Source organism: Tenebrio molitor, chromosome 1, assembly GCF_963966145.1.
Source record: "Tenebrio molitor chromosome 1, icTenMoli1.1, whole genome shotgun sequence".
Classification (NCBI taxonomy): domain Eukaryota; kingdom Metazoa; phylum Arthropoda; class Insecta; order Coleoptera; family Tenebrionidae; genus Tenebrio; species Tenebrio molitor.
In genome coordinates this window covers 30795791-30819474 of record NC_091046.1, presented here as the reverse complement: position 1 = coordinate 30819474, position 23684 = coordinate 30795791, and the positions used below count along the sequence as shown (strand labels likewise).

The 23684-nt window shown below is 33.7% G+C and overlaps 2 protein-coding genes and 1 long non-coding RNA gene across 3 annotated transcripts in view; 1 reads left to right on the top strand and 2 right to left on the bottom strand.

The window, feature by feature from the left end:
* RpS24 (ribosomal protein S24) overlaps window positions 1–23684 on the top strand; it is an 84528-nt gene that overhangs the window by 10561 nt on the left and 50283 nt on the right. The window lies entirely within an intron of this gene.
* LOC138122142 (uncharacterized) lies at window positions 4473–6269 on the bottom strand. Its single transcript, XM_069036288.1, has 6 exons — window positions 6134–6269; window positions 5906–6076; window positions 5806–5844; window positions 5105–5234; window positions 4703–4836; window positions 4473–4648 (listed from the first exon to the last, which is right to left on the bottom strand). Exons 1-6 carry the CDS (start codon window positions 6176–6178, stop codon window positions 4625–4627), a joined length of 543 nt encoding a protein of 180 aa, XP_068892389.1. The 5' UTR covers window positions 6179–6269; the 3' UTR covers window positions 4473–4624.
* LOC138135042 (uncharacterized) lies at window positions 13803–14837 on the bottom strand. Its single transcript, XR_011160859.1, has 2 exons — window positions 14381–14837; window positions 13803–14179 (listed from the first exon to the last, which is right to left on the bottom strand). It is a non-coding gene; the product is annotated as an uncharacterized lncRNA (long non-coding RNA).

The following is a 23684-nucleotide window of genomic DNA, read 5'->3' as shown; positions in this document are numbered from 1 at the left end:
TGGCAGAAAAAAAGAAATCCCTAGAATAAGTTTCATTTTTCTGGGTTGGCCTAACCACCTAACCTTCCGCCAAAATTTGACCTTCAGTGTGTCACAAATATCAAATTATAAAAATGCCTCGAAAAACAAGGAATCTTTTAACCGCTAAGTTAAAGCGAGCGTTCATTAAGTGCTTCGAAGAATTTAAGAAACGCGATGAACTACGACCAAAACGGCTGTCAACAGTTTTATTTCATAACCCCACGTTTTTCTGACACTTTCAAACACACTAAAAACAAAAGTTGGCGACGTTGTCGGTTGTATTTTCGAGGTAGAATGCAGTGTTGGTGGATTTTTGATTTTGAAACAAATTATAAACTCGGTACAGGTTGCAAAGACACACTTGTCATTTGCAACAGCATTTTTTTCATATTTCTGAACCAAATAAAGGCACAAACGGACCAGAAAGTCATAGTTTGGGTTGAATATTTTCCATATAAGACGTATATAAGTACAGTTTTAAAGTAATTTCAAATGACTAATGCCATAAAAGTGCTGTTGCAAATGACAAGTGTGTCTTTGCAACCTGTACCGAGTTTATTATGTTGTTCACGTTGAGTTGACAATTTCAAGGTCAAATAATTTTATTTTTTGGCTCTGTAATTATGTTTTGTAAATAGTGACATGCAGGTAAACACCGTTCACGTTGGACTAAGCATTGCTAAATCCCATAATGTTGGTTAGCTGCATGTCACTATTTACAAAACATAATTACACAGCCAAAAAATTAAATAATTTGACCTTGCCATGTTCAACTCAACGTGAACAAGGTTTATAAACCTAATATTTTGTTTTACAATACAAAAATTTCCGATAATGCGGAATCTGGAAAAGTGCCCCGAATGCTTGCAGCGTTTCCACGTTGAATGGCAAGAGAAATCCTCTCTAAAAGGAATTCTTTGATTTTGAATCGCCTGATTCCGCAATACGTCGGTTTCCGATGACATTAATGAAATGGATGGCTTTTTGCACCAAGGGCCTAAAGTTTCAAAGGCTAAACCTTTAAATTTATGTAATTTGACAAAATAATCGAACTATGCGTTTGCAAGCCATTTCAGCGGCAAAACCTGAAACTTCTGGTATTTTTAAAACGTAAGTATCTGCAAGTGTATCTATAACAGTGACGTCCCAAACTAAAGGTTTCGTGGTACTCAAGTCATCCCATCTGGGCGTTTTCCATCATCCCCAGACAGTCCGTTTGGTTTGGTTGAAGATAGGAAAGCAGGGAGACAAATAGCGGAAATGCCGCTAATTCCCAGTCCACCAAATTCAATCGGTAAGCCCGACCGCACAGTCAAACTTTTTGATCTGCCGACAGTGTATTTTTTGCTTAATAAATTATTAACAAAAATTAGACTGTCGGCCGATCAAAAGTCTGTAGCAAGTGTGCGGCCAGTCTAAAGTGGACTGACACCATTGTAAATCAGTTAAACGTAAATTAAGTATTCTTTCTAAAGAAGACTTTAGAAGAATCGATTGAATTAACATAATTAGAACATTTCCAAAATGTGAAACGTTTATTTACATTTATGTACAATTGTTTGGACCGTACGACCGTACTCGAGATGTTGGATAAATGACTTATTGACTTGTGACTGTGACTGTTCTACCCTGAGTCCATCTCGGTACTGTGGACTCAAATGTCTCTCATTCACCCATGCAGGGGTGGTTCTCGTTCTGAAAGGAGGGGGGTGGCTCTACGCCCCGACAGTCGGCTTTGTGTAAAAGATTTTCAACTGTAATGATAGTTTTTTCAATGGTGTATTTGAAGCCTCGGTCAAAGATTGGAGAGCCTAAAAGAGATAAACTTCCTTGGTCACAAATTTTAATACCTGGTGCTAAATTCTGAAATTCCTTTCACTTTTAAATCTAAATCTAAAGTTGAATTAACATGAATAGAAGTCAAAGACCGGTTGATAGTAGAATTAATTTTAGTGTGTCTGGAAAATCTACCACTGTTTTGGAACAACTTAGACCGTGGATGCCAATTTCGTCAACTTTCGCATTGCATTTGAAAATATGAGGTGTAGGGTGTAGGTACAAAGATTACAACCCAATCTTAAACTAATACAAACTTGGAAGGAAGTGTTATCTTAGAGAGTACCTACCAATATTAGGAGAAGGTATTGCATGTAACCAAGATCCTGATTCTCTGCATTTCAAAGCCGAGGTTCATGTGGTATGAACTGCTGCTTCGCATCCTACATAGTTTAGTTGCCACTCCAAGAATATAATACAAGGCACAAAAATTGCATAGCGAAATTTAACATTTTAAAACATTTTTACCATGTCGTCGGAATATAGAGAGAGTTGAACATAAATAAATCAATTGAGTTACTATACTACTATAGGTACATGTTACAGACGTATAATAAGCTATTTAGGGAAGAATATAACATATAATTAGTTCTGTAATATTTAAGTTTGAAAGTGGGAACATTTCTAGCAAGGAATTGTGGTAGGTACATAAAAGTTTAGTAATTCAGTCAAATCTAAAACATCAATTAGATTATGTAGAATTTAAAACATAAAACACAGTGCAAAATATTTCCGTTTTACATCTAATGTGACTAGACCGAGATAACACAGACTTACACCATAGCTATGCGAAATGTGTGTAAGAAGCTTCCACCTTTAAATTTAAAACATGTATTGTACTTTTTCCAGTCTGTCAACATGTGTATTGTAATAAGGTGTCCAAATAACTGAACCATATTCTAAAGTAGATCTTACTAGTAACATATTACTGTTATTAAGGTTGATAAGTTTGAAAAATATTTGGCATAACCCTTCACGCAGCCCAATGCTCTATTTGCTTTGCAAATAATAGTGTCGCAATGTAACGTAAATGTTAGGTTACTGTCGAGCAATATACCACAGAGATATATAAAGTAAAGTACTTTATATATCTCTGTGAATATACTCAAATCTCTGACTACGGATTTCAATGGAATGGGACAGTTGTTTAGTATATAAATTGGAATGGTTGGGGAAATTTTGCGACTGAAATTTATGACCTACCATTTGGCTACATTTAGAATCACGTCATTATTTTCACACCAAGTACCTATTTTATTTTTAAATCATTAAGATCTAACTGCAATTCTACCATGTCAGTTTGATACCGGATAATTCTCTATAGTTTTAAGTCATCAGCAAATAAGCAATGAAGGCTTCTAAATTTTAATCCAGTGTCATTTATAAAACATTTAGGTATAACAACAGTGGGCCGATGGTATCGAATAGAAGAAAAACAGTTTCCTGTCTCTACCTGTTGTGTTCTATCGATGAGATAAGAAGTAAACCACAATAATATAGTGCCAGTTACTCCATAGGCTGATAACTTTTGAATTAAAATTGAATGGTTGACTTTATCGAACGCCTTGCTGAAATCTGTATACACTGAATATAGCTCCAAGCCGTCACCTAAGGCATTTTGAATGAAATTGACATAAGAAAATAAGTTTGTTACGGTGGATCGGTTCTGAAAAAAGCCGTGCTGATGACAGGATAATACATTTTTGAAGACTGGGAAAATTCTTTTGCTTAAAATAGATTCAAAAAGTTTGCTTGCAGTTGACAAGATTGAGATTGGGCGATAGTTTTCAATATTAGATAATAAACCTGTTTTATGAACAGGAACAATATAAGCATGCTTCCAAAAATTGGGAAAAACACCCTCATTAAGAGATAAATTAAAAAGAATGTAGAATGGTAGCATCAGGGATTCACAACAATTTTTATAAAACGTGGGAAGTATCCCATCTGGACCAGATCCTTTGTTCTTATCCATTTTTTTGATAGCACACTCAACCTCTTGTACACATGTCTTGGGACAAAAGTAGATTTTATCTAATCCCGTCGGATAAATGACACTTATCCCACTCATTTGAGTGGAATAAGGAACTTCATTACCGGGCGCATTTCATTACTCCACTCAGTGGTATAAGTGACCTTCATTACCCCACTCAGTGGGATAAGTAAGTTATTATTCCACTGAGTGGTGTAATGAAACTGGCGGAAATAAATAAGATTTACCTTTTTTTTAAATTCGGGGCGGTCTTAGATAAAATTTTGTACATAACACGTGGGCTAAAGCATATTACAGGAAACACGTGTGATTACAGATGAACTCGGGCTAACGCCCTCGTCATCTGCAATCTTCACACTCGAATCCTGGAAAATTGCAATTTGGTTTTGCAAGTAATAAATGTGTACGTTTCTTAGAAGCAGTTCATATTAGAGGTAGGTACCTACTTCAATTTTTTTTATATGCTTTTATATGCTTATTCAATGACTTATCAGATTTTTCTGCTACACTGAAAGCTCTATAAGAGAAAAGCAAAAGATTCTCAAAGGAAGAGATAGATTTGGTCGAAAGTGTACAATAATTGTACTGTATGAAGTTTTCGCAGTGAATTATGTTATCAACAAATTAGAAAAACGCCCCGAATTGACCACAGTTCCACCTCATTTGTTGGATGTTAAGAAGTTACACGGAAAACATAGTACTATGTATTTAGAATCTTAAAAATCTAAAAACCACATTATGACTAATAAGGATTTATGTATTTAGATAGGTATATTATGGATAGTGAAAAACTGGACACTGAAAATAAAATAATATTTCATGAATCTGCAATTTGGTGTCAAATGAACCAACCTGTTTTTGTCTGGACAGACAGTCTATAAATTGGGCTGCAATTTCACAAGTAGTTTGCTCTCTTATCTCATATTTATCAGTGCCATTACTGTTATGATTGTCAACTAGATCGGCATAAAAGTTTTTTTCCTGCACTACAAAAAAGAATTAATTCATGTGTTGCTTCTAGTAACGCTAATAATGAAAGATGAATGGTGAAGCAACAAATCTTACTGATTGAAGTATGAAAAACGTGTCAGTTTATTCCTTGTTAATTTCGTCCACTTCTTTAAAACGTGTTAATTATGATTATGGATCTTTACTGAAGTCACGTTGATGCCATTACTTAACTTTATCGTGTAGTTTTGTTTGTCGAATTCAATAATAACGATTTACAAATATGTATATAAATCCACAACTTACTTGTGCTGTTGGTAAGCGCTTCATTGCACTTGTCCAATTGCTCCATTAGTCCAATTGCTTGAAAATATATTACGTATTTTTTTATCCATTCTTTTATATTTTCGAATGCTGGATAGTCGTTAGCATTTAACTAAAAATAATTTTGTTGATGTTTAACAACATGAACATAAATATTTGGCACAAGAACTCTAACGTTTTATGATAGACAATATCGTTATAAAGTTAAACAGCTTAACTAAGAATTAGGAAATGGCCGTAAATAAACAGATCTTTAAGGGTGGGTCTTTACCCTGGGGGCCCTGGAGAAAGAGGGCAGATGGTATGTATAGTTTTCCCATTTATAATTTGGTTTTACTACCAGCCCTGTTGTCAGGGAGTTAAATGCCCCGACAATAGGCAACTACCGCCATAAATCCTAGGACTGTAAAAGAAGGTCTGTTGTCTGACCAGGTTACAATATGTTCACTATTGCCAAAACCACAACCCCAGCCCCTAATAATTGCACTGCCATAAAACCAAATTATAAATGGGAAAACTATACCAGGTAGTCTTTCTTGGACGAAGTGCTCCTCTTCTCACTAGGAGGTGTCAAATACTAATCCCCTCGTTATTAGTATTGCCTATCATAAATCGTTAGAGTTCTGGGAGTACCTACTATACCTACCTACTGTTAGGTATTTCTAATAAATGTGTTGTCTTACCAAATTTAATTGCCTGAGGATGCATACGTAGTACTCACACTATAATGATTCTTTGTTAGATTCATTGTTATATATTTTGAAATTAAAATGATTGTCAAACCTTTTGATTACTATTTTCTTCTTCTATAATAATTCCTAATTTTTTTTTTGCAAAATTTAACACATTTTTTGACCGTTGGACTATTCGATCTACCACTTCAACTTCCTCGGTCCAACAATATTCCTCTTTGAGTTTCAGTTCAAGAGGCGTTTTGCAGTCTTCATCACCGAACTATGAACAAATATAATACAATAGTGGTGTATTTATGTCAATATATGGGGTTCTTACCACAGATACCACAAACAGGAATATTTGAATCAAAATAAGTTTCATATTAACAAATATAATTAATTAAATTTGAAACGGTGATATTTAAAAAAATATGTTTGACAACGTTTGCACAAATATTGTTTTAAACAATTATTGTATTTGTCTCTTTATACGCGTTTGCGGGCATTTGACCTTACATTTTTTAATCATATGTAATTTTATTTGTCAGTGGATGTATAATTTGTAAATTAGCAGTTTTAGTCTTTTTTTGTAGACACTAGATATCTCGTTTCCTGTTATATTTTTGTTTTAAATTAAATCTTAGAATTTATTTAATAAAGGTTTTTCATAACCTTTAAAGTATGGAATTAGGTGTACCCGCATAGAAAATAAGTGAACATCACATTGAGGTATGGATATTATTCAATTGTTTGTATTATCAGCATTTGTATTAATCCATCTACGTTAATGTTAGTCAGATTAATTAAAGGCGGCCTTACACCAAGGCAACAATTGGCAACATGTTGTCAAAACTATTGTACAATACACGTCCGTTAGGGCCTTTACAGCCTCACCAGTATTATTCGACTCGCTCTGCGAGCTCGTCTCACAAAACCTCTCGCTCGGCAGTAAAGGCTATCCTAACGGACTTCTACTGTAAAATACTATAACCGCTACTGGTGCAAACGGCCATTTTAGAGTCGTTAGACAGTTACAAAATGTTCGACAAAATTTTTATGATCGTCTTGGTTAGTGTGTTGCATCCTATGGAAGACAGTTTGAACAATTTATGAAATGAAAATTCAAAAATAATTAAAATAGTTTAATATTGTTGAAGTAGAATTTTATTTATTTTGATGTAATTATGATTTCCTATGTTTTATGTTTATGAAATAAAACTGCACATTTTTCAAAGTCTATCCCATTCAATCATTTCTTTATTTGAAAAGGTGTGCATTGAAAATTATTACTGTTTGACGTTTGTTGAGTGTAATTTACGTCAGCCTACATGGCAACTAATGGCAAGCCACGTGGTAAATTTAATAAACCTATTTTTGCTCTAATTCCGTGATTATTTTGTTTTGTACGATGGGCCGAACTGAAATTGATTTATAAAATACTAATCTAATATCCTAAGTACCTACCAAATTTCACTTAAAAATTCTTACTCAAAAGCTCATTTAACAGGCCCTAAACTTTTTAGCATGTAAATCCCTATAGCCAGCGTTAAAAAAAAAGTTGGCTCCATCCTGGTTCCTAGGGGCGTTTGTCGATTGATAATTGAGATAATTGGCTGCACTTTTATTGTCAAAATTGTCGTTATCTCCGTTTAAATAAAATTGCTAGTTAAGAAAATGTTTCTGGAGTGAAAATAAAATATAATGCGACGTTAAAAGCACTCCGCTACGCGTCGTGCTCTTAAACTCGTCGCGCGTGCTTTAAAGGCTTCCTTATAAACTTGTAACATAATATACTATTATTTTAAAATCTTTGTGATTACAGCATGCGAAATGTATTGAATCTGTCACAGTGACATTTTGATTTTGTCAATATTGTGACAAAATGCCTTGTTTACTCAAACATGGAGTTAACAGATATGGTCCTCACTTACGGGGAAGTTGGTGGAAATTCAACCAGAGCTAACCAACTTTACAGGGGGCGATTTCCCAATCGAAGAATTCCAGTTGCTAGAACTTTCGCAAACACCGTTCAACATTTACGTGAGCATGGTTTTTTTAAACAGCAAGCACATGACCGCGGAAGGACACGAACTCGACGAGTTTTACTCATTGAATCCCAAATTTTAGATGCTGTGGAGGCAGAGCCTGGTGTCAGCACCAGGAGACTTGCACTGCGTTTTGGTGTTTCCCAGTTTGTAATTTTGCGGACTCTAACGTGAACAAAGTCTACATCCTTATCACGTGCAACGAGTTCAAGCATTACAACCAGGAGATAGGTACTCTTCGTCGTCAAGTTTTGTGTAGATGGGTTTTGCAAAAAGTCGATCGAATTTTTTAAATTGTCTGTTGTCAACCGATGAAGCCGGTTTTACGACGGAGGGAATCTTCAATTCCCATAATACCCACATATGGGCAGATGAGAAAATGTTCATTAAATGTGTGGGCAGGAATTGTAGGTGGTCGTTTAATTGGACCTTTTATTTTACATCCTCGTTTAAATGACACAGAGTACTTGCAATTTCTTAACAATACGCTAGAGGACCTTCTAGAAGATGTTACCTTAGATGTACGGTCGATGGACAAATAAAACTGGGACACTGAAAATTTAAGCTATAGGCCGTGCCAAACCCAAATAACCACCACCTGTTGAATTATGTTGGTGAAAACAAAATTACACTAAGTGTATAATGGCAATTTTGATATTACTAGGATGCTAGACCAATCAAATCTAGGTGTACAACGTTGCCGGTTGATTTTTTGGGTAGAATGCAGTGTTGGTGGTTATTTGGCTTTGGCAAAGACTATATGTAAATCACCCTGTTGAATTGTCAATATATTTGTCAGTTTGTATAATGTCATACCAAAGTTAACCTATTTGTGATAAAGCCGTCATTAAACGATGGAAATTTGTAAATTTTGAATTTATGTGATGGTCATTTTTGTCCCAGTTTTATTTGTCCATCGACTGTACGTAGAGCTATGTGGTTTTCTCCACGATGGAGCACCAGCGCATTATCATCGTGAAGTAAGAATGTGGTTAGACAATAATTTCGCAGAAAAGTGGATTTAAATGTTTGCGATTACTTATGGGGACACATGAAGCAATCGGTGTATTCCACTCCTGTGCACACTCAGCAGGAACTAAGAGAGCGTGTGAAACAAATTTTGGAAACCATTCGCAATAGTCCAGACATTAAAAGGGCACAATGCTTCGTAGGGCCCAAGCATGCCTGGATAATAATGGATTGAATTTCGAACATTTGTTATAAATTAAATTTTAACCGTATTTCTGTTGTGTCGATTAAATTAACCTAATCCAAGTCTCCTGCCTGTAGTACTTTACATTACCATAGTTGTTGCTTTTTTAAGTCAGTAGCGTCGAATGCGTTCGGATTGAGGTATTTTTATTCATCTTGTTTGGGATGATAGAAAATTACGGACAGGTTCCCTTAGGCTCATAGATGCATCCATTTTTTTATTTGCTCCTATTTCAAAATCACCCTGTATACAGGGTGCTTAAAAAATGACGAAACAACGCTATACCAGACGATTCAGGGACACCCCCTGAGTACTAGAAAAATGTTTTAAAAAAATTCTACCTCCGGAACCGTTGTGGGCAAGATTCCGTGTCCGGAATAGTACTTTCAGCAAATTTACAGGTATAAAACTTTCCCAAAATGGTGAATGATCGCGATCTTTAATATCTCCTCATTGTCAAATTGGTGATTGCATTGCATCAAAAGCAACCTACAATAATAACACTACCCGACATTTTTGAATTTTTTTTTTATAACTGCTGTGAAAACACCTAATCTGGGGTAATTAAGGTCTGTTGATTCTATAAACGTCAACAGATTTATTCCAGCACGTCTAGATTCCGAGTTAGGAATAACATGTGACAACCCATATGCATTAATGTTATTTTTATTAAAACAGTAAAAAAACTTAAAAACTAATGATAATTCTATTGCAAATTGTTAACAGACTAAGGACGATTAAGTACCAGAACAATCCAATACAAAACAAATTTATTTTTTTCTTTTATGCGGGCTATCATCTTCCTTTTGAAGAATCCAACAAGAATCACCCATCATAGCGGGATACCATATGCCAAACACAACTTAAGCCTACTTAATTTTGCACCTTCTAGTGTACTCTTCATCCTTGTAAGCGAAATGAATTTACAATGAATATATTATTATACACGAGTACATAAAAAATGTTCATAGGTGTCTGGTTCGCAAACGTGACGTGATGGAATATGGAAATCGGGTGTCATATAGTTCTAATAAATGAAAGGTATAAGAAATTCTCATAGTTGGGTCAGTTAGAAAAATCATGTCGGGTAGTGTAATTTAGCGAACTCAGAAAATTTACCTATGTATACTTTTCATCAGGAGCAACTATATAGAAATCATACACTTTTCGCCTGGGACTATAATCGGATTAGATCTGCATTGAGTTTGCCGCGATCTGCATCAATTCTGAAGGCGTCGCCATGCATTTCGGTTTCAATGGCATCGGTAGGTGTAGGTACTATTGCTGTTAGCGCCAAGACGTACCGCATTACGTGTCCAAGTGGTGATTCTGCATGGTAGTGCTAGTCTTGCACATTCTTGAGTGCGGACCGCACCCCAGCAGATTGACTACGCGCCTCGATCAGTGCGGACGCATTATTATTTAAGCTTTTAAGATTAAAAGCTAACAATTGCGATCAAAAAATTTTGGACACTAATGTCATCGTGCATTTTAAAACGTCCCTTATGTATTAATAACCTCAATTATATTTTAAACCGGTGTCAAATTGACAACAATTTCATCTTTCATGTGACAGTTTCAATAAAGCATGGTTTAGAGTAATTTTTTTAAATGTGACAGAAGTTTGATGTCCAAAATTTTACGATCGTAATAGTACTCCTACTTCAGATATGCGCTAAATATAACAAACATTATCGAAACGTAAATAACAAACGATCATAACTTACAACTGTTTACTTATTAACACTAAACGGCAATTTTGCGCTATTTTTGATATTTGACATCTGATCATGATCTGAGATCTGATCTGATATTCATGGACACGCCAACAGGCCCACAACGGGCGGCTCGTCTTTAATTTAATCACAGTGGAACCGGTTAAATTTTGGATAATAATTTCCTTATTTCGCTTTTTTAGAGGCTTTATATTAGTGGGAAATAGTTATTTACATAAAAGTCAGGAAAATCTCACATTACTGAAGAGGAGCTAAATTGAAATTCGAGGCATTTTGTGCCGAGTATTTTAAAGCTCCGAGTCAAGTAAGAGATTTTACTGACGTGTTTTGTATTAAATTTTTCCGGAAATCGTAAAAAAACACGAAAGTTACACATTTTAGAAACTTTTTTAACAAATTCCACAAAAATCAAGTTTGTGAATTTTGGTAACTATAGTTACAAAGTAAAAAACTTCGAAAAAATTTATTTTGCGTCTTGTAAAGTCTTTGTTGCAGTACTAGTCCGGAAAATTCAATTTTCCTGCGCGTAAATAAGCAGGAAAATGTTGTTTCCAAGACTATTTCCGGAAAAATGTATTTATTAAATATTTCGTGTAATTGATAATTAAATCGTAACAAATGTTTCACATGACCTGACATTTGACTCGGTCGAGCCGCCTATGGACACTTCTACTCCTAGGACTTGAAGTAGGTACTTACTTCTACTTCGCTCAGAAAAAAAAGACAATTTAACCGTCTGTATGGAGATACACAAAGGCGCGATTTTCGACCGCTTGAAGATAATAGTGATTTATTAATACATATTAACAATTTTTTTTATTGTATTTTTTATCAGCTTGCCAACAAAACGAGAAATTTACTATTTGTGATACGATTACTTATTTACATAAATTATGGTGACAGGACAATTTTTGCGACTATCATCTGCGATGTCCGGCGGCGTATTAGACATTTATTCATCACTTTCGCTGTTGTATTACACATTTCTTTATGACGCTGTTGCTATCGATTATATTATATGAACGTTCATTTTCTTATCATGCACCAAATAAGCAGCAGAAATTAACGATACAACACCAACCAACAGATGGCGCCATGGTCCCGGATCAGCAAAGTGCGGTCGAAAAAGTGCGACCGAAAAAGAGTTACTTTTCGTCAGCTTGGGAGTACGTAAAATTACCTTTTTCTACAACCGTCAAAAAAACGTGACATTTATGCATCTTTATCAAGTCGCAAAGTATGTCATTTTTAACAAATATTTTAGCATCCAAGGAAAATTTTACAAAAATTAAAAAATCCAAAAATTTTAAAATGCGGTTGTAGAAAAAATAGCGTTTATATTTCGTGCGAAAGATGATTGTTTTGTTAGCGCATTCGAATGAGTTTGAAGTCTCGACCCGACGGTCTCGACCAAAAACTCATTCTCATGCCGCAACAAAAAACAATCATTTTGCGTACTTAATACAAAATAGTTATTTTTATATTAAGTGCGTGAAGAGAGTGTTTTTTGCGCATGAAAAGGTCTTTTACGCCGAGACGAAGGTCGAGGCAGTATAAGCCTTTGAATGCACAAAAACATCTTCACGCACGAAATATAAACAATATTTTTTCTATAATTGATTCAAAAAATTGAAATTAAAAATTCAAATTTTTGAAGGAACTCTGAAGTTTCAATGCAGTGACCATGTTGCTAGGTAACTAATAAAATACAGTGCGTGAAGTGAAACACAGAAATAGTCGTGTGCGTGAAATCGCATTTCACACACTGTTTTGTATGGTTTCTATGGTTTCGATCTTACTAACAATGCAAAAAGAAATACACGTTAGAAAATGACCCACTTCAGGCACCGATAACTATGCGTGAATTTCAATTTTTTGAATCAATAATAGAAAAATAACTATTTTCATTAAGGGTGTCTAAAATAGTTATTTACGAACCAAGTGCGGAAGACGATGTTCCCACATGAGCGCATTTTTTAAAGCACGATCGACGAAGGAGCGAGTGCCTTTAATTAATGCGCGAATGAACGGAAGATGTCTTCACACAAGTGGTTCGTACAATATTTTTTGTACGAAAATTAAATAATTTTTTTTTGTTTTAATACATTAAACATAAACGAACATAAAACCAAGTAGGCAGTGATCTTTGGTTATTGGAAACAATTGCTTCACTTGATATTTCAATTTTTGGAATAATTTGTGAATTTTGTAGGAACAATTTTCAACGATTATAAATCTTTCCGTAATTTTTTAATGGAGGAAAACCCAGGGAAGTTGTATTTTATGAACTAAATTTTATTATTATGAAGACAGATTTTTTTTTGAATGCCTCAAAGGGCCAGTGTTTTTTGCAATTTTTACATTCGAGTCGACCGAGAAGCACTCGTTTCGGAGCGAGCGTTGGATGTTGGAAACGTTGCTTTCAAGGCTATGAGTACAAAAACGTCATTTTTGAGCTTCGTTCAGGACTATAACTTTTGTTTTTCACAGGCGCCCTTGATCATACATTAGTTTTGAAACATGCTACAGATTTCCTACTTGCCCTTTCCATTAGATGTATCGAGCGATCAAATTAATTTATTGATGGATTTGAATCCGTATGTCTTTTGCGATTGATATGTCGAGATCTAACCTATGTTTCAAGCTCTGTTTATGGAGCGTGTAGTTCAAGTAACGACATACGATTTCGGATTCATAGATAACTCGATTACAAATTAATTTGATCGCTCTTTATTTGAAAACATGTTGTGGTAAGATCTTTTTCAAATAAATTTAACCTTTGTTGTTTTGTAATTAGTTTTTTATAGTGGTAGTTTTATTGGGGTGGTAAACCCCAACCGTCAGTCGAATAATAATTCTTTTTGTGTTTTTCGTTATAATCGCGTTATACCGAAAAGATAGCGTGTAATACGAAATTCACATTAACAAATGCCGTGAAAATGAAAACACATTATCTGAAAGTGCCTTAAACAAGGATTACCTACATTACGCAAAAGTAAAATGACTTAAGTATTTATTTTATATAAAAAATTTTTATTGTTAAAGTAGCAACTGAAAATTAAAATTATCCAAAGAGTGCATTCAAAATGTAAGCTTTAATTGTTTCCTTAATTCCTGTTTTAATTGTCCGAATTAACCCATTTGAGAAACCTCTGCAGGACTTCCATCACAAATTTGGCAGCTCGGTCAAAAAATCCCTCCTGTTTAGTAGTTTCTACATCTTGCTCAGGGGAGAAGTCATCTTCTTCAGCTTGTCTTATGCTTCTAGACAATGCTCGTGGATCATCAAAATTTATTTTTCCTAATAAAGCAGATAATTCTTTATCTTGTTGTAAAAATTGGACAAAACTTTTTTTGAGATCCTGTTCCTTTCGAGAATTCTGTGGGGCCTAAAAAAGTTAATTTTCCTAAATAGAATCGACATATATTAGAATAATTTCTGTTTGATTTTTATTTACATTTTATTTGTTAAAATAAATAATTATAACAAATGAGATTTATAAAATAAATAAAAAAATATATAAATCATATTAATGACGAGATTTAAAACATAATACGAACAAAAAAATCAAATAAGTAATAAAACATACCGCTAATGTACATTCCAAAATGATGAGTACCAGGCAAAAGAAGATAATAACTTTGCGAGCCATTGTAAATGAATTTATTCTTATGCTAGATATAACAAAATAAACTATAAAGGGAGATAAATTGTTTATATACTACCTCTAATATGCGCATAACCTGGACGCATAAACCACCATGACCGTGAAGGGTTATATAATCATGAAAAATCACATGTTATATTGTTAGTTACTTGGAATCAAATGAACACTCTTCCGGTGTATTATTAAATGTGTTCGCAAATTGACATTGAAATTGAATGTAATTTGTGATAAATATTGTTCTATATAAATTCATTATGTGTAAATTGGTTTGTACTGTTTGCATTACATAAAATTATATTGCATGGCAGCATGGCTCATATTAACATATAGAAAAATTTGAGTATTATTAACTTAACCCTCCACTACCTGGCGGCACGGCAATTTTGCCGGAGTACATACACTATTACGGATAATACTATACTTGGGCCAACCAACAGATGTAGTAATAAAACCGCCCCCTAGTGCCCGCGTATTTTAAATAGCAGCTTCCAATTGGCTTATTCAAAGCGTGCGCAGATTTTCGAAAGCCTGATGTACATCCACAAAAATTATTGACGGCATCCGGCATCTCATTCGTTTTAACCTCGCTTCGGGAGTTTGATCACGTGTTTATGTTTGTTTGTTTTCCTTAGAATTTTTCGATTTGTATTACAAAATAGTTTTTTTTTCAAGACTTATAAGAATGACAAATGGCAAAGAACCTGCTTCATTGTGAAACAGGCTTCGGCGTATATCGTTCTACGCAACTAGGCCACATCCCCTTTTTTTATTACTATATCTGTTGGTTGGCCCAAGTATATCAACTAATAGTGCAGTGCTTATCAACATAATTACCGGCGTCTCGCCTCCACATTTTGACTTTTTTGTGTTTTATGTTCTGTGTTAATGTTAAGGAATTTCCTCACGATATTTTTTTTTTTATAATAATAATAAATATATTTCCTACAGGAAGCACCCAATTACAGGAAATAATGTGCTGAGAGCACGGTACATACAACTAGATTACAAGCTAATAAGTCATAATAATGATCAACTTTTTAAAGACAACAGTCGGTATTCTACAGCGTCAAGAATTATTTTCAAAGAGTCAAAGTGAATGTCACACCTTGTAGCGAACTGATTAAAGTTGTTACACATTAAAATAATCGGCGACTTAAGCAACACATTTGTTCTGTAGCTTGGAATATAAAACGATATGACAAGAGTATAAAAATATACCTTTTTGAATTTCAACTACCAATTTGTTCTCTAAGGCCAAAATTTTTAAATTTTTAAAAAGTGATTGCGGTACTATTCCCGTTGCTGAAATTATAAGTGGTAAAATCGAAACTTTTTCTAAACACCAAAGATTTCTCATAGCAACGGAGAGTTCTAAATATTTATTAATTTTTGTGTTATATGTCTGTGTTATATTATGTGAATGTGGAACAGCTATATCTAAAAGATATGCTTGCTTTTGTTGTTTATTTAAAATAATAATGTCTGGTCTGTTATGCTGAATATGAATGTCAGTTAAAACTGTACGATCAAAATATAATTTGTAATTGTCATTTTCCAAACAACTTTCTGGTTTATAAATAGTTATTTATTTAACGAGTTCGTGTGTAAATGTGTAAAAACGCGAGTGAAACGAGCGTTTTAAAGGCCCACGAGTGCCAAAAAAAGTCCAATTCACACAAGAACGAGTTGAATACAACGTTTTTTTTTTGTTCGACGACCTCCTTCAAGGCTCCAAATCGCTTAAAATCTTTGAAATTAACTTGACGTTTCATTTTGACAAGTTGTCACATTTATCAAAATCCGTTCACACAGGAGAAAATTCTCAAATTCTGACAGTGTCGAAAAAAAAAAATTTAAAAGACACGAAAGAAAAAGGTAAACACGACAGCCTTAGCTCGAGCTGTTTACGCTTTTCTTGAGTGTTTTAAGCTAATAAGACAACGAATGCAATACAAAATTTTATCCACAACCGATACATTATGAGGTCATAATTCTACTGTTTTGAGACGTCTTATGGGATTAATAAAACACTAATGTTTTATATTATAAGACACTATAGCCTTAAAGTCAGAATAACTTTATTTAGATCTACTTAAGATTTACATTAATATTCACATTAACAGACAAAACATTGGCGTTGTTTCCTTTCCAAAAAGAAAATATTTAGTCTTTTTTTTGTTTCATTGGCGAAGACAGATTAACTGCAATAATAGATGTAACTGTAGTTTCACCAGAAGTTTCGGTGTACTTTCAAAGTTGCCTTTAACATAGAGACATTTGTCTACGACGATGAAGGTACATTCAGTTTCTGCAAGTATTTCCTCTGAAATATTCTGAATCTTGCCAATATTTTCTATTTTTCAAAAATGCAAATTGTAAATGGGGTCAACAAACAAATAAATAGCAATAGCATGACTTCCTGGTATAAATTAATTCATCGTAAAATGACAAACGTCATTTAAAAATGTCAAATAAAAATTTTCGAAAAAAATAAAGAAAAAACGTGATTCTTTGTACAGTGTGGAATAAAATGATTTACATCTAGTGACCTTTGGAATTTTTGCACATGTAAATTTTCCTGTACCGCTATACTTTTTTTTTTTGAAGTGCCGAACTATTAGTTCTGTCAATAAATGTCATCAATCGAATTGACAATTGTTACAATTTACTAAATTGAATTAACAAACGTTGGTGGCCACTTTCAACACTAGCTGTGACTTGCTTTTGTTAGCTCCTTTTTAATTTCAATCTCTACTTTGCATTCATATCATCCCTTCGCAATAAATCACATTTGGAATTTTGGAATATTTTGAGGTTAGGCTTTCTTTTTTTTTGTAGAGCGGCATTTCGTATTTTTACAAGGGTAATGCAAAGGTAACTAGATGTAGGTAAATCATTTTATTCCACACTGTATAATATACCATTCACGATTATTTCAAATTCGGACTATCTATTCAATATTCAATAAACATCTGGACTGTCAAAATCAAAATTACAGTTGTTAGGTTGGTTAAATCACTAGTTATTTTCATATTGCCCAGTTGTTATCTATGATTTTTTAATTTTTCAAACTATTCATTTCTTTAAATTGACATTGTCAAATAAATTGCAAAATTATTTAAGTGTATTTTGTAAAAAGGTTAAAATGGAAAGTTCAAAACGAACTAGGGTCTAGGGTGGTTCTATTGGCGCGAGAGAAGAGGGCCATAAGAAATTATTATGAGGAACCGTAGAGGGATATCCCTCTACGTGAGGAATAAACAAAAAAGTGATAATAACGGGAAGAAATTACAAATTTGTGCCAAAGCCGGTCCAGTATTGTTAACTAAGAATTGGTGTTCGTTCTTGTGATTCAGAAATCAAAATTTTGGAGAGATAAGTGTTAATCAAGTGTTAAATAATAAATGAAACAGATTAGTTTATTTTAGATGATTCTGGTTGTTGTTTAATTTGTTAACTGTTTTCATTTTGTCGCGTGTTTTCTATAAACTTATTAAATTGCTCTAATTCATTTAGTTGCTGCATTTCGCTTCAAGTGTTCGAAGCAATGAATGATTCAAAACATTTTTAGTTCAATGATTAAAAATGAAAACATAACCTAAATATATTTTGTAACTAAATTTTGATGTCGGTACACTCTAGCCAAATTTTTTTATATCCAAGTACAGTCAAAACAAGCATTTTATTTAAAATTTAATTTTGACAGTCCAGGAGTTTTTTGAATTTACTATATGAAAATCTGACATTTTAGTTGGCAGTATTGTGATGTCTTAATAAATCTATTTTAGGTTATAATTCAACCGAACACTGCTCCCAAGTTGTTACATTTTTTAAATAATTGAACGCATTAGGAACAATAATCGTAAAATTGTAATTGAAATGAAACATACATATTTGTAGGGCAGTTCTGGGTAAATTCTTATTAACTAAATTAATGACGGAATTGACAACAATGCGAATATTTAAAAATGAAACGTCATATGACAGGACCTGACGCCAATCTAACAAAAAAATATCGCGGCCTCCTGCGTGTTTAAAATAATCGTGAACGGCATATACACTGTTCTAAACGGTTTAATTTTTCCAACGCCTACTCAGCCCAGGATTTCATTTGAACGCCCGATATAAGCTTTGTTGCGTGTACGCACTTAATAAGGCTTATTGAACATAAAAATAGAAAAAAACAAGTTCCACATAAAGACAAAGACACATCCATAGTGATGTTCTGATATTTTTTTAATGAACACAACTGTACTGTACCTACGTACTTAGTTTATGAAGTCATCATTCTAAATGTATGACTTCACATGTAAAATTAAAGGTCTATTATATACTTTATTTTCGTTGCTGTTTATTCACATCAAGCGGTAATTACCTCTTTATTTTCATAATTTCAAAAGTATATTATATATTTTTCAGTTTTTTATAGCCAAATTTTAATATTGATTTTTAAACAAAAATAGCGACTTTGCCCAAACCTTCAAAAGACAAAAGTTTGCTGTTTCCATCTCGTAAACAAACAAAAAAATAGGGTCATTGTTCACTTTAGGTCCCGGTCGCCTTCGACATTGGGATAGGCCCCAACGTGTTCTACGGCGTCTCCTGATCATCCCCCATACCTTCAAATAACATATCGAAAAGTTACGACAGAAACTGAAAACGAGGTACGAGAATTAACATTTACATTATAGATAAACTCGCAGGCTTGTGCTTGTGGGGAACGAATGCACACCACACTCTACGTATGACACGACTACATAGTTTTAGTGTATTCTACGGCAGAATATTGTTGCCCTGTCTGGAAGAACAGTACACACCTGATTACCTGAACAAAATAGATGCTCAATTAAATACCATACTTCGAATTATAACGAGTACTTTAGAATCTACTTCAATACCGTAGTTACATGTCTTAGCACACATTATTCCGTACGATATTAGGAGAAAATACATCACAAAACGCATTTGGGATACATTTCAAAATTCACCCAACATGTATTATACCCCATACCACAAGACACGGCAAATTTACCACCCTATAGATTAAAATCACGTAAACCACTTTGGAAAGAAGAATTTCTCATGTAACCATTTTCCACATCTGATTATTGGAAAGCAGCCTGGCAAGACGTAGATATTTTCATATACAGGGTGATCCAATTTTTTTTTAAATGATCTAGCAACTTTATTTCTTGTCCGATTTCAATAAGCGATATATCAAATGAAAAGGCGTTTAAGGGACTATGAACTGTCATATAATATTTATTTTTTAAAGAAGCAGTTTAAGTGGGGTGATAATTAACTTTCTTATTTTAAATTGTGACATATGTTTTTCATTACTTATTTTTAAAGTCATTATTTTTTGAAAAGTTTTGAAGAAATAAAAATGTTTCGTAAATAATAATTGAGAAATTTTAATGAAAAAACTCTTGTTGCTTTGTGAGACCTGTCAAATAGAGCATTTGTTACGCAAAGAATTTGACAAGTTGTTAAAATTGCAATTCCTCGTAATCGTGAGTAAAAATGAATACCTTTGAAGAAATGACCGACATGGTACATACAAGCGTATTTTGAGTGTGAAAAAAGTGCACCGGCCGCTATTTGTCTTTACCATCAGCGTTTTCCTAATCGGGCAGTTCCCTACCACATAAAATTTGAACAGTTAGAGACAAATTTTCGCATTTATGGTGCGTTCAAAAAGCCAAAACAACAATATCCAGTTCCCAGACACGAAAACGTAGAACTGGATGTTATGTTGAGCATTGAAGAAAACCCTGACACTTCTATTCGTCAAATAGCGTCTGAACAAGGAACTTCTATGGAACAGTTCAACGTACATATTTAAAAAAAAACAAAGTGAGACCGTACATTCCACAAAAAGTTCATGCCATAGAGGCATAGAAGAAGGAGATCCAGGAATGCACTTTCTCAAATAACGGAGTTTTTAATCGCCATAATCATCGACACTGGGCACGTGAAAACCCCCATATTACTGTCCAAACCCATTTTCAAAGGCGCTTCCTATGGTATGGTATGGTGTGGTTTATTTGGAGATCGATTAGTTGGACCTTTTGTCATCGAAGGGAAGTTAAATGCCCAAAAATATCGTCAAATTTTGCTGTATGTAGAAAATTTTGTTGAAGAATTACCGCTGGCACAGTATAATAGGATGTATTTTCAACAAGAGCAAGCAAGAGCATAATGCAAGAGTAAATGCGAATTTACTTGATACGATATTTGGTGACAGGTGGATTGGTACTTACGGACCAATTTGATGGCCCGCGAGATCACCAGATCTCACCCCTTTAGATTTTTTTCTTTGGGGATATCTACAGAATCTGATACACATTACACGCCCCAACAGTGTAGAAGTTTTGAGAGAGAGAATTGTTAACGCGTGTAGAGAAATATCAGCCGATATTCTTTTGAACTCTGCACTGGAGGTTTCACGGCGATGCCAAGTGTGCATTGAACAACAAGGGATGGCTTTTGAGCAATATTTAGTATAAAATAATTAGTTTGAGAATCGCCCTCAAATGTCACATGATTTATATTGACAAATCACAACTCCGAATTATTTGAATAGCAACCAATCACAATTTAATTAAGCGGAAATTTTCCCTAGGGAAAATTTCCGACATAATTTACCTAGGGAGAAGTTTTTTCGGGCGATTCTCTTTCGAATATACCTCGGGACAGATATATGTATATCGCCAGAAATTTTTTCTTGCAGTCCAACACTCGTATTTGTCGCTCAAAATTACCCTCGGGCTGGCGCCGTCGTGTAATTTTCTTGCTACAAACACTCGTGTGTCAGGACTGCTCGAAAAAATTTCCGGCAATATATCTGTCCCTTGGAATATTATATGTATAGTTTATCTCAATTCTAAATTTCCACCACCTGTTGAATTATGTTGGCAAAATAAAAATATTTCTAAACTGGCGATTCTTAATAACCAAAGTTGGCAATATAATTATTTCACAAACATGATTCGAAAACATTAAAATTAGTTCATAAGTTTATTTTACTTTTAGAATTTGATTTTCCGTCTACTTACTTGCTGCATTTTAAAAAAGGTTTTCGTTCTTTTCCTTTATTCTAAAATTTTGAGTTGTAAAAACGGAAATTGACAGATAACCTAACAAATACAATCTGACGCATTTTTCACCAAACATTGTTGCCGGTTGTATTTCGAACGTAGAATGCAGTGTTGGTGGAAATTTAGAATTGAGACAGACTTTATATGAAAATCGCACGACACTTAAAAATAGCCAATAGAAAAACAGAATTCGGTGTCGTTTCTATAACAATATAGAAATTTCCTGGAAATTTTTTGCACCTAGCTAACCCAACATGAAATTAATAAGTGGAAATTTTTTCAGCCAATCAAAATCATTTATTAAAAATCCAAGAAATTTTGTTGTTGTCTTGGTTATGGCTCGTGAATAAATTTTTCTATTGGTCTTTAATGTACGATTTAAAAATTTATAATTTAAGAAGCATAATGTCCGTGTCGTTGCGATTTTCTTACCGAATATGCCCTCGTGCATTGATTAATATCCGGAAATTTTATTCTCATGCATTTCCAAAACGTAATTAGCCCTCGTGTTCCACTCGGGCTAATTAATACGTTTTAGAAATGCATTCGAAAAAGTTTCCGGAAATAATCAATGCACTAGGGATATTATAAGTGAAAATTTTTACTTGTTCTGTTGTTTTTTGTTTGATAATTTTCACAATATAAATATGATTTTTTAAACTTTATTTTGGATTTCTGTGCTAACCTTTTCTCATGATATAGAAGGTAGCCCCGCTTATCCTGGTGAGGCGCTCCGCAAAAACGAAAAGCGCTAAAGTACAGCTAGAAAGCAATATAATGCAAATACGACTTAAGAAGTATCTTATCGCAACCACCGTCAGTGTACGGTCGGGGCGTTCGCTCAAAAAATCCTGGTTGACGATCACAGGAAGAACGTCTATGTAGAATTCTATAAGAATTACAATATCAACAAGGAGTTCAACAAGATCAGGAACAAGGGGTTGTTTGACTCGTGCAAGCCTGACAATTAAAGGACCCGCTGTTTCCGTACCTCGAATGGAGTTTAGATTTGACATGTAGCATGTCGGTCATTTCTTCAAAGGTATTCACTTTTACTCACGATTACGAGGAAATGCAATTTTAACAACTTGTGAAATTCTTTGCGTCACAAATGCTCTAGTTGACAGGTCTCACAAAGCAATGTTGCTGAGCATAAAATCATGTGATTTTATTCGCTTTTTCATTAAAATGTCTCAATTATTATTTATTAAATTTTTTTATTTCTTCAAAACTTAAAAAAAAACAATATATACAGCAATGTTTAGAAAAATAGTGACTTTAAAAATAAGTAATGAAAAACATGTCACAATTTAAAATAAGAAAGTTAAATATCACCTCACTTAAACTGCTTCTTTAAAAAATAAATATTATATGGCAGTTCATAGTCCCTTAAACGCCTTTTCATTTGATATATCGCTTATTGAAATCGGATAAGAAATAAAGTTGCTAGAGCATTTAAAAAAATTGGATTACCCTGTATAATACAATAAGTGGTATAATTTTTTCCAACAAAATTTGTCATTTAAGGCATGAGTAGCTTTTGCAACGAAAATTAATTTTGTAATTTTCCAAAAGCAAAAGCTACGAATGTCTTAAATGACAAATTTTGCAGAAAAATTAGACCACGAATTGTATTCGACTTGACAATCCACTTGACTTAATAAATTAGACTTTTCATTTTGACATAAATTTTTTCACTTATAATTACACGAGAGCTTTTTTTTTTGTCGAAGTAAACTTGACATTTCAATCCCACCTCCACCCGGCGGCACGGCAATTTTGCCGGAGTACATACACTATTACGGATAATACTATCAAGTAATAGTGCAGTGCTTATTAACATAATTACCGACGTCTCGCTTCCGCATTTTGACTTTGTTTGTATTATGTTCTGTGTCAATGTTAAGGAATTTCCTCACGATATGACATGAGTATAATAATATACCTTTTTGAATTTCAACCACCAATGTGTTCAAAATTTTTAAATTATTAGAAGAATCCTTTTAATTCAATAAACTATTGACAGACTTTTTGTTTATATTTTTTTTTATTCAAACTAAGTATTTTATAATATTCATTTGTTTTTATATCAACCAAATATAATTTAATAGAGATATTTTCACATT

What these genes read in the sequence shown, in the direction of transcription:
- LOC138122142 (XM_069036288.1), bottom strand. Translation starts at nt 6,178, where the DNA reads ATGAAACTTATTTTGATTCAAATATTCCTGTTTGTGGTATCTGTG. An exon ending in TCCTGTTTGTGGTATCTGTG is followed by an intron (nt 6,077 to 6,133) that starts GTAAGAACCCCA and finishes ATTTGTTCATAG; the next exon opens with TTCGGTGATGAAGACTGCAA. An exon ending in GTCTGTCCAGACAAAAACAG is followed by an intron (nt 4,649 to 4,702) that starts GTTGGTTCATTT and finishes TTTTATTTTCAG; the next exon opens with TGTCCAGTTTTTCACTATCC.